Consider the following 12528-nt stretch of genomic DNA (forward strand, 5'->3'; position numbering starts at 1 on the left):
TCCTGTATTTTTAGTTGCTAAATCTGGGTAACCTAGTAATAGATGTTTTTGTTTTTTTTGTCTATATTTTTTAAGTTTCTGTAACATGTAAAATGCATGCAACGAGAAGAAGTAAAAATTAGGATTTTTTAAGAACTGCTATGGTTAGAAAGAAGTTACACCGGTGATATGATAAAGTGGTGTAGTTATCCTTCTTTAATTAGAGGCTTTGCTTACTCAAGCTATCGTCTGTGGACCAGGAGCACAGCCTCACCTGGAACATGTTATAAACGCGGAAGCTCAGACCCCACCCCAGAGCTACGAAATCTGAATCCACATTTTAAAAAGGTTCTCAGGAGTTTCCTATGAGAAGTTTTGCTCTACAGAGAGACCTCAACCAAAAACGGAGTCTTCAAAATAGTTGAATCCCTTAAATGAAAAAAAAAAAAATCCTCAGCAAGAGTGGAAGGAGAACCTGAGACTGAGCTGAGCAATCTGCCCTGATCCTAAGGATACCCGTAGGAGAGAGGAGCGGCCTCCCGGTGACAGGAACCCCAGGTCCTTCCTCCTGTCCATCCACCCTGGGCTGCCCAGTCACTAAATGACTCCAGAAGGCACCAGTCACATAAATTACCGTGAGAACAGTGCCCTGAGTTGGGCAACATAGGGGTCCCTACCCAGCTCTACCCTGGAGACCTCATTTAGACTCACACCAGCTCCCAGAGGCATGGAAACTTAGTGGGGAAGATGAACGAAAAAGTAAGGGATGGCCCTTGATCTTATTTTGGAGGGCCTGGGTTTGTATTAATGTGTTTTGTTTTATTTGTGCAAGGGTACTGACAGGTGTTTCTTGGGGTTTTTGTTTGTTTTAGAAACTAGAATCTGTCAATGCTAGTGAGTAATCAGTTAAACAGGTGAGATGAACTCTGGATAAAATTACTGAAGTCCTTCTTTTAGCTAATACTCAAGATGAATATTTAAACATGTACAGTTTTGGCGGACTACTGGAAACACTTCCAAATTATCTTCTACGATTAGTAACAGATTTTATTTCGTACCAGCAATTCTAGGTACACTTTGAAAACACAGAGGCTGTGTATAAAAGAAGCATAAAGTCAAAGCTCCACCTTCTGAAGTACCCAAGTTCATTTCTGAGAGTGAGCCCAAAACGCAGGAGAAACACATGCGGTTTTCTGTCCCCATCTCACCAAAGTGCTTCTGCTTTGGAACCCACCTCAGCCCACCCCTCTGTCTGCCCCATCACCCTGATGTCGGTTTCCTAGTACAGACCACTAGCCAAGTGTATGTCGCGGGTTTCGTTGCTGCTGTTGTTATTCATTTACTATTTTCTGTTTCTCTCACTAGAATATAAGTTCCATGAGAGCAGGGATTTCATCTGACTCATTCACGAGGGCACCCCAAGTCCCTAGAAAATGCCTGGCACCCAGGGGACACTCAGGAAACATTTGTAGAAGGAATGAATAAAGACAGACTGTTCTCCAGCTAATAATAAACAATATTCTCTTTGGTCACTGTTTGTTAATTTTACATTTTTTCATCCTTCAATCACAGACTTGGATCTTAGTCAAATATCTTGAGTAAATTTGCTTCATCTTCCACTAGATAATTCCTGGGTTTGTCATGTATCTCAGAGTAGAAACTTTTATAACAACTTCTGAAAATTTTCAGATTCTAAAGTAAATTGCTTCTTCCTATAATGCATCTGCCTCTCACATTCATTAGCCGTGGTAATAGTCTAATCACTCTGTGCTGCAGTCTCAGAGAAAGGAAGAGGGAGAGTTCCAGAAAACAGTTGTGTTTTTTTCTTCTTTATAGAAAAGCACTTGAGATGAAAAGGTCTGTAAAAATCAACTCTCAGTGGCACACACAAAAACTCCAACCTTTTAAAACGTTCCTTAAAGAGGAGAGGGTATTTCTCGTGTGTGTGAGAAGGAGGGCCCAATGCATTCTCACAGGGCTCCCAGGCCTGAGTTCTGAGACAAGGCTTCGGCAGAATTGAAAATGGAACAGATTGTGGGAAGGCAGAAAGGTTGCCAGAGATACGGGATGAGTGACGGGAAATAACATCAATCAACACACTTAACACTCAGGTAAGGTTGGTAACAATTGGTGGTTGCACTGTTTCCCAGTGGAATCTTGGGCGACTCAATTAACCTCTTTCTACCACATTCTCATCACTAATAAATTGGGTACAACAATCTCCTTAGCAGAGATTGCATGGGATTTGGTAGTAAATGTGAGTAGAGAGCTATATGTGTGATATCTAACAATATTGTGTGAATTAGCATAAAATCTCGGGGCTACAAGGTCCTCAAGAGGTCAATCGAGCCCTTTCACAGGGGACCATAATTAAATCATTCCAGAGGGATTCAATTCTAATCTTTTTTAAAAGGTGTCTGTAAAAGGGATTCCCAGAACATTCCCCTTGGTCAAGGATGCTTTCTGAAATTTAAGACGTCTCAATCCTACAGCATTGTAATGCTGTGCTTTTGCCCCTTCAGTGACCAGATTATAGTAGCACGCTGGTGTAGTGCATGGATACCGGAGCCTGGCTGACTCAGGTCCCCACTGGACGCTACTCTGTACTGGCTACGTGACACTGAGCAAGTTACAGCCTTAACTTCTTCTAACCTAAGCTTCTTCACTGACCCCATAAGGCTGGTATCAGGACCCAGTGAAGAAAAAAACAAATAAGGCACTTCTCACAGTGTCTGCATCATGGTGTGCACCAAATCAACAGGAATATTATTTTCTGGCTGAATAACCCTGGTTACTCTAATTTATATTAACATTTTAACTTTTAAAGTGTTCACTATTTTTGTTTCTCTTTTCTGATCCCTCTCTAAATTCCCTATTTTTCATTTTAAAGAAAGTGATCAAAATCATAGGAGGAGGTTAACCTCTCTGAGTAGCCTGGGAAGATTTCCTCTTTATTTGTCCTAGGCTCAGAAGGGAAGGCTGTGTGGTGTGTGCTTTGGGAAGGCATTGGGACTCTTAGTGACAAAGATTCCCATATTTTGTAAGTGGTTGCGGAAACAGAGCCACGAGAGTTTAAGGGACCATGGAAAGTTTGGGCAATGCATATATGGGTGGAAACCAGCATGTCTGGGGACTAGAGACCCTCCCCGAATTTTAGACACCATGTAAAACCCCTGGAACCTGGTGCATCCCAGGGAGCAGCGGGTTACCGTTATAATGTTCGTGGATACCTGAGTATACGGACCGAAATTTATACCAAGTGATCATGGCGGCTTTACAATTTACCAAGCACTTTCACACTCTGCACCTCCTTTGATCCTGGCAAAAAGCTTGTGTGAAAGATAATTATCCCTATTCTAATGCTGCGGATGCAAAGTCTCAGACAGCTTAAGTGTGTTGCCTGGGGTCTCTGTATTCCAATTCTGCATATTTCTACTATGCAGTATAACTCACCGTGTCCAAAATCTTTTACCCTAACCTTGAAATCCAGCATTTCCACGTGGGAGTACATTCCAATGTAAAATTGAAGCCACTTTAAATTTTAAGCTTGTAATACAAAATTGAGTCTGCAGTATGCTTACAGTTATGTTGCAAAAATAAAAACTCAAAGTGTACAGGAAAAAAGACTCAGATATATTATAGCAAAAAGGTAAAGGCAACTGGGTTTAGCTGGTAGATGGTGGGCAGATTACTTTTTTACTTTTTTCTACATTCAAAATTTCCCTTAATGAACATATGTTTACAGTGAAAAATATAAGTAGAATTTTTTTCCAAGTAGCTTGAGAGTTAAAAATGTCATCCAACAGCAAGGAAGGTTCTTGTAGGAGCAGAGGGGGGGCCTCCCCTACCTCCCAAGAAATTATATGTATCTCCCCTTCATCTCATCTTCAACCACTTATAGATGACCCAGCTCTGAGTCAAATTATTCAGGATGGCATCAATTCTCTGTAGATGATATGCCAAAACGATGGCAGGAATCACTTCTAAATTTTGACATAAGTCCAGATTTTGCCCTGAAGAGACCAATTCATATTCAGAGTAGCAAATTAGAACAAATAATAAACGTGATTCTACAATGAGCTCCGGGTCTGTCTCGGTTACTCATATTGTCTCTGAAAGAATTCCGACCAGGAATTTCTGAGAGTGTAACTCTGGGGACAGTGGGGTAAAAGCAACTAGCTCTTTAAGATCACCTATTATTCACAAAGGGAAGGAGGACGTCAGTGGGGGCCACTCTTTTGCACGTCGGTCTTCTGTTCCATCCACAAGCATCCAGGAACCACTGTAATGGGAAAGCCAAGATCTTCTGGCTTTGGTCCCACCTCACAGGATCCCTCAAGAGGTAAGCCCAGAAGCTACCTAACATTTCCTCAAATCAGGCTTACTCACCTTCACACAGCCCAGTGTTCTCCAAGTAAAACTGGGCTCTGCACTGGGACAGACACTCGCCAGAGGTGATATTTGCCCCAGAGAGCTGCTCAATGTGCAGTCCTTCCTCTGGCTTCTTACACTGGGTGCAGTGAGAGCGCTCTGGACCCACACAAGTCAGGCAAGAGGAATGACAGCCTGCCAAGAGGAATAAAATGCAGGAAAAATCCAAGGATCAGATAGATGTTCCAACCAAGGGGAGTCCCTGATTAAGTCAAAATCACTCAGAAAAGTGCACCAGATACATCTTTTCAGGAAACTGTTTTTCTAATGTTCTATACAAAGCCCAAGGTGATAATAACAATATCTGTGAGAGGCCAAATGTGGGTGATGTTAACTAGTAACATTTCTCAGGTCCTGGAAGGGCTGCCAGGCTATATCATGGGGGAAAAAAAAAAAGCAAACTGGACAATATTGGCTTGGTTCTCCAGAGATTCACATACAGTGGATGATGATTTAACATTACAGCCTCAGTTTTCATGGGAGATTTTAAGAAGCATTCCTATAAGGTCCGTTACTGTATTTTGTGCAAAAATGGTAGTTGTGTTACTGTCCATTATGGCATCCATCACCCACTATAGAGGGGTCCAGGCAACAAATTTATCTTAGAATTTATGTGAGGAAAGACTGCTCTTCTAGACAAGGAAGAGGCCCCTTTAGAGCAGCAACAAGCATTTGACAATCCATCACAGTTTCTGGTTTTCCTTGGCTACTGGTGAAAATCAGAGCCAAAGAGAGTACTCGAAATCTCTCCTGCCCACATTCTGATATAATGAACTCTACTGTCCTTTAAAAGATTCTCTAAATTTTCTTTTTCAGAATATTTATTGCAGCATCCCTGTTTTAAATATATTTTTCTTGTAACTATTCTCACATTCTTTTCCAAGGTGCCCTACGTATAAATAAACAGAAATTAACCTTACTTAATTAACGTGTTTGCTCCCAGTGTTCTAGTTTCAAAAGGCTCAAATGAGACTGTCCTCCCAATGAGCCCAAAGCCTTTTTGGCAAACAGCTATTGAAGATTTTCCATTTTACTCAACCCAGAGGCATTGCTGGTAACTCTCAGTTTGCTCAACAGTATCATTAACAAAAAGAAGTTCTTCAGGGAAAAACAAAATGAAGACTAAGAAAAACATTAGCAATCGTCAGAGAACAGAAAAAGAAGGAAATAAGAGTTGGGTTGTTTTAATGTACCACGGTAAAGGGAATGACATTCCTCTCAAGAATGGCCAGAAAAATCATACCCTTTTGAGTGTCTTCACAAATATTCAAATGTGATTTTTCAGATTATCCCTTGGTAATGAAAAAAAGCATATAATGCATACATAACCATACAGGATACACTAGAGGAAAAGTTGCCCCAAAAAGTAACTTATATCTATGTCCTTGTGACGGGAAAGTCTCTCAAGAATGATGATGACGCCAGTGATACCTTTGCAGACCCCGTGGTCAGGGTAGAAGCCCTCTCCACAGTTGGGCAGACAGTGGCCTTGGCGCAGGGCCTGGGGGTAGATGCAGGCCGTACAGTGAGAGGCCAAGGGTCCTGAGCAGCTGGTACACGAGTTGTGACAAACTGAGGAAGAGAGGAAGAGGGGAACACAATGAGACCGAGGTGACTAGGGCGCCTACTTCTTGGCCAGGCTCCTTATGTGCTAGGAAGCCCTCTCATCTATCACTCAATCCCCCTTCAGCTGTTGCACAAAATCAAGAGATATATGTGTTCGAAGGTGGTTATAGCACCAGAACTTCCCACATTGCCCCTTTATCCATCTTTCACCATGTTCTATCAATTATTTATTAGCTACCCTTTATTTATGTTTGTATTCAGTGTTTTATACATATTGCCACTTTTAACCTTCATAGCAACGTTATGAGGTAGGTATTATTAACCCCATTTTACAGACGAGAAAACCGAGGTCTTGGGGAGTTAAAAAATTTACCCAAGATCACAGAGTTAATTAGTAGCAGAGCTGGGGTTTAGCCCTAGGTCTGTCCGAACCTAAAACTCCCATGTGAATAGGGAAGAGGGGAAAGTTCATGGATCTGGATGTTGGGAACACTGGGATTTTGACAGGCCTATCCCCTAACTTATGCCCTTAGCCAAGTCTGGGTCTCCCCAGGCCTAGTTTCCTTGGCATATGTATGGCAAGAGGTTGGACTAAATGGTCATTTAAGACACTTACAACTGGACATTTTAGGATTCTAAGTAAGAATTATATTAAAGAATCTGACCACTATGTATGGCAATGTCAGGCATGCGTCTCTGCTGCTTTTGTCCTGGTTGGTAACAGTGGGGCATCTCTGGCTCCAAGAGGCAGATGGTACCATGCTGTCCTAAGGGATAGGAGTGAGATCCTGCAAGAAGGCTCTGGAGGACCATGGTCAGGAGCTGGGAGAGGGGAGTGCGGGGACAGGATCAGACCGTTGAGGGCAGGATATTGAGGAAAAGGGATGAACACTGTATAAGTAAAGAGGTTGGCAAACAAACAGGAGATTAATAAGACAAGGTTGTGGGACAGGTCTAAATATCCTGCCACTAACAGGCACTATATGTGGAAGTAAGAATACGTGTGTTTGTTTTGGAGAAGAACGACAATCAAGGTGTCCTAGGCAGCAATAAGTTCCCATCTCAAATGGGAATGTTTCGTAGTTTAAGTTGTATAAATCTGAAAGAAACACTATATAAATAGCACATAAAACCAAATTTTTAATACGTACACACTTCAGCTTTATAATCTACCAAACTTGATTTACTTTTTTAATTTTATTTCTGTGGTGTGCTGTAGTTGCCAAAAATATGTGTTTATAAATGCCACCTATGGAATGATTCTGTCACACCTACAACCTGAGTTAGTGATGGTTTACAAGTACACAGGAGGGTGTAAAGATCTTAAAGATGTTCTTGGCATTTCAAAAAGATCCAGTGATCTCTAATGATGAGATCACTGGAGATCTAATGTGTACCAGATACACATAGGTTCTATAAGGAAAAGATATTCCTTTTAACTTGCCATTTTTCCATCATGCACACAAACTTCCAAATGAGCAGCATATAGCACCATCTATAATCAAACATGTATTAAATACTTTTTTGATGATGATTATGATGATGATGACGATGATAACAATTGCCCATGTCTTACCTTTGCATCTGCCAGTGGCATCAGCATAGTACCCACCAGGACATTCAGAAATGCATTTCCCATCATGCAACACGGTCTTCTCAGCACAGGTAAGACATCTGGGACTATTGGGGCCACAACTCTCACAGGACTGATCACAAGCTAAGGGAGAGGAAAACCCATCAAAGAAAATCAATAGTGAGCAAAGGGAGCAGTGAAAGTCTATTCTTTACAACGTCCATAGTTGGTATCAACATAGTAATCACATTCTTTGGCTGCTCAGCTAAGTTCTATTTCCTTGATTCCAACATTTCTGTTTTTGCAGTTGAAGGAGAAACAAATAATTATTCATTAAACTAAGCATAACAAATACTCTGAGGCCCACCTACCAGTGTATCCAATTTAATATGGGATTTAAAGTCAAAACAGCTGGACTTTCCTGGTGGCACAGTGGTTAAGAGTCTGCCTGCCAATGCAGAGGACATGGGTTCGAGCCCTGGCCTGGGAAGATCCTACATGCGGCGGAGCAACTAAGCCTGTGCGCCACGACTACTAAACCTGCACTCTAGAGCTCACAAGCCACAACTGCTGAAGCCCATGCACCTAGAGCCTGTGCTCCTCAACAAGAGAAGCCACCACAATGAAAAGCCTGCGCACCGCAACAAAGAGTAGCCCCCGCTCGCCGCAACTAGAGAAAGCCTGCAAGCAGCAACAAAGACCCAATGCAGCCAAAAATTTAAAATATAAATAAATAAATAACTTTATTTAAAAAAAAAAGTCAAAACAGCCTTGGCGGTAGGGTTGCCAGATTTAGCAAATAAAAATGCTCAGTTAAATTTGAATTTCCAGATAAATAATGAATACTTTTTTAGTTTAAGTTTGTCCCAAATATTTCATCCTATGTTTTATCTGACAACCCTGGTTGGAGAGAGAATTCAGGAATTCAGAGTTCTACAAAGTAAGGTCATGCTACAAAATTTGGTTGAAATCACTGAACTTCACACAGCCTTCCAGGATCTACTCGTTCACTTATCTGTTCATTTAGCCCCCAAAACATTTCTTAAGCTCTGTGTCAAGTACTGTGCCAGGTGGTAGAGACACAAAACCCAAATCAACTTGGTATCTGCTTTAAGGGGCTTGTTAAGTCTGCCAGAGGGAGATAAACATATGTAATATTAGCAATATTAAACATATCACTCAGATTGGTCTGTATAGACAACAATAAAAATTTCAACAGAATGTGTGTGGGGTAGGAGGTATGAAAGGTTAAGAAAGGATTCATAGGAGAAATGACCCTTGAGCATTGTCTTGGAAAGTGAGTCAGAGCATGCCAAGCAGATGGGAACGTACTCCCGGCTGAAGCCGCGAGGCGAGTACAGGCCCAGAGCTTGGGAAATCCTGGGAAACAGCAGTTCATTAGGCTGGAAAAGTGGGAAGGGCCAGATTATGGTAACCTGGATGCCAAACTCTATAGTCTAGATTCTCATCCTATGAAAGACGTCCGTAGCCCCTACACAGATTTAAACAAGGTAAAACTATGGCTGTGTTTGTGTATAAGAAAGATCACTTTGGCTTTAGTTCGGAGACAGTTTGGAGGGGTGAGGAAGGAGAGTTGGGGGCCTTGCTGGACTAGCGTGGCAATGCTCACAGAACAAGATGACTGGGAGCTGAATCAAGGCTGTGAATGAGGTGATGGATTTGAGAGCTGTGTAGGTGAAAGTGTCTCAGATGGCTGCCTGGGGTCTGGCATGGAGACGAGTGATGCCACTCAAGGAACACAGAAAGGAGAGCGGGGGATTACGACAGACTCAGTTTGGGATACGCGCAGTCCAATAAACGGCCTGATTTAGAGTTCTGGGACTCAGGGGAGAGGCTTGGGGGTCATCATATAGGGGTTGCTGAAATCAGAAATTAGTTGATTTATTCAGTAAAAGCATGAAGGATAAGAAAGAAGTAGTCAAGGATCTGGAGAGCGCCAAAATTTACTGAAAAAAGAAAAAAACTAGCAAAGGTAACTAAGAAGATATGATCCGAAGGTAGGAGAGAAAACAGGAGTGTGGTGGCTGAGAATCCAAGAAAGGAAGAAGTTTCGAGAAGGAAGACATTAACGGTACAGAGAGGACAAATAAAGACTGAAGAGGGTTCACTTCACTTAGAAATTGGGACACGAGTGACCTGTGCCATAACCATTTCAGTGGAGTCATCAGACAGAATGAAAGTGAAGGCCATGATTATCAACTGTTCCTTTAAAGGCTCCTGGCCATGAATGGAAGGGTATAGAGGGGAAATAACTAGAAAAATAGTACAGATGAACCTATTTCCAGGGCAGGAATAGAGATGTAGAGAATGGACGTGTGGACACAGAATGGGAAAGGGAGGGTGGGATGAATTGGGAGATTAGGTTTGACATAAATACACTACTATGTGTAAAATAGATCGCTGTATAGCTCAGCTCTGTGCTCTGTGATGACCTAGATGGGTGGGATGGCGGGGGCGGAGAGAGGTCCGAGAGGGAGGGTATATATGTATACATATAGCTGATTCACTTCATTGTACACCAGAAACTAGCACAACGTTGTAAAGCAATTATACTCCAATTAAAAAAAGGGGGTGGTGGTTAAGGGGATGTATTGCCTCTCCAATACTGTAAAAGCCCAAAGCAAATATAGACCTCGGGAAAGGTTTTTAAAAAGAGAAGAGGTAGAATAATTGTTGAAAGCATATCTAGGAGAAAAAAGGGGAGTTACATTCAAAAGTACAGATGGAGAGATTAGTCTTGAACAGAACAGAGAAAGTCCTTTTCTGAGTAGAAAAGGGAGGTGAGGGTGAATGCAGCTGCAGGTAAGTCTATGACTCAATCTATTGCATACTCACTGGCTAAATTCTTTAAAAACAAGCAAAACAAACTTCTTCTCGCTATCAGAGAATCAGTGTTTCAGGAATAGAAAACTACTGAGATTTATTCTGTCTGTTCTCTTAATCCACCTACACCATACTAACCTCCTGAAAAAGATTTCAAGAACTTGAGAAAAAGGATGGCAATTGATGGGGTCAAATGTTCCACCCTGCATCCTAGAGGATTCAGCATCTCTCTAGAAGCACACATGTAAGGCAAGATAATCTTCAGTAAATGGACAAAGGCAGTGGCCTTCATATCAGAGAAAAAGAAAATCATCCCCTCAACGCATAGCTGGAGCAAAGAAGCAAAAATGAATCTAAAAAGCGTTCTTCTCTCCTACCCTCCAAAAACTTCTGAAGCTTCTATTCTAGAACTGACATATCCACAGAACTGAATAATCTACAAGCTAAGTGGATTTTCCCGGAAATAAAGAATTGCAGAAATTTTTTAAAAATTGGAATTGCCCAACAATAAAAACATTACAGATCGAATGTTTTAGGATACACCTAAAGTAATACTTGGCGTATACTTTGTAAATTTAAATAAAATTATTAGGAAGATGTCATTTCTCCCCAAACTAGTCTATAACTTCAATACAATATTAATAAAACTTCCAGTTGAATTTTATTCGTAATTCAATAAACACTCTGAAGTTCATGAATAGTTAACTTTAAGAATGAAGATGAAATAAAGGGAGAATTTGCCCAATCAGACACTGAGACATACTGCAAAGCAACAGAAATTAAGGGAAAAAACAAAACAAAGCAAAACAATGTGATAGTGGTACAAGAACAGAAATTTGGACTACTCAAACAGCTCAGAGACAGACCTATGTCCATATGGAAATTTAATATCCAATAAGGATCAATGGAGAAGGTTAGATTGAATCACTAAATGATGCTGGGAAAACTGGATCATGAAATGGAGAAAAAATCAAACTGGATCACTACTTAAACTCATATACAGAAGTGGACTCCAGATGGATCAAGAACCTACATAAAGAAAAAACTGTGAAATTAATAGAATTTCTTCTATTAATTGTAGTATAATTTCTTTGTGAACTTGAGCAGGGTGGGTCTTCTTAAACAAAAATTCAAAAGCAAAATGTTAAAGTGAAAAATGATGAATTAGAGATTTCTGTTCAACGAAGGGCACCACATTAAAGGCTAAAAGGTAACAAAATGGGAAAACGTTTGCATATTTATGACTGACAGAGTTAATATCTATAAGGTGCAAGGAATTCCATAAGATCAACAATAAAAAGGTAGCAAGGCCTATGAAACAATGGGAAAAACATATCAAAAAGCAATTTATCAAAGAGGAAACACAAAAGTCCAACAGGAGTTGAAGATATTCTCAAACTCATTAATAATCAGAAAAATGCAAATTAAAATAGGATGTCCCTGTATACCTATTGACCAGAAAAAAACCCTGAAGTTTGATAATGCCAAATGGTGGCAAGGATGTAGAGATGAAAGAGCCCTTATGCTTGGGAGTGTAGATGCTGGTGAGCTACCTGGCACTACTTATCACATAAAGAAAATGCAGAGTCAACAATTAAAGAATCAATTTAAATTAAAAAAAAAAAAAAAGAAAGAAATCAACAGTTCTGCTCTCAGGTTATCCATCCATCCCAGGGAACCTCCCACCCAGTTCATCAAAGGACATATTGGAGGTTGTTCACCGGTGCTCCCTAGTGATGGTGTCCAGATGGAAGGAAGTGAGGGATCCCGTCCCTGCGAGAGCAGATGGGAGAGCTGTAGGGGATGTAGACCAGGAAGGACTATGCAGCAGTGAGAAACAAAGGGCTAGATGATATAGCAACTGGGTGAATCTGAAAAACATACTGCTGAGTGAAAAAAGAACAACATGAACTCTATAACGTGGTATCATTTAAGAAAAACAAACATATACGTATACTCACTGAAAACAATACCCATTTTACATGAGCCCATTAAAAACAAGAAGATTAAAAAAATTAAAATAGTTGCCTAGGTGAGGAAGGGAAATCGGTATAAAAGGAAGGAAAGAGAAAAAAAGGAGAGGGGGAAGGAAGAGAGTGAGAATGGCTAACAGAAACCTCTGAACTTGTTGATTT

General features: G+C 40.8%; 1 protein-coding gene across 1 annotated transcript in view; it reads right to left on the bottom strand.

Moving 5' to 3' along the window:
• The window catches only part of FRAS1 (Fraser extracellular matrix complex subunit 1), a 446248-nt gene that overhangs the window by 201750 nt on the left and 231970 nt on the right, over positions 1–12528 (bottom strand). The window contains exons 16-18 of the mRNA XM_082389317.1: positions 7553–7693; positions 5842–5982; positions 4369–4545 (exon numbers count right to left, since the gene is read on the bottom strand). Of these exons, the coding sequence (XP_082245443.1) occupies positions 4369–4545; positions 5842–5982; positions 7553–7693 (459 nt within the window). The remainder of the gene's footprint in view (positions 1–4368; positions 4546–5841; positions 5983–7552; positions 7694–12528) is intronic.

Source organism: Balaenoptera borealis (genome assembly GCF_965194805.1).
Source record: "Balaenoptera borealis genome assembly, chromosome: 4".
Taxonomy (NCBI): Eukaryota; Metazoa; Chordata; class Mammalia; order Artiodactyla; family Balaenopteridae; genus Balaenoptera; species Balaenoptera borealis.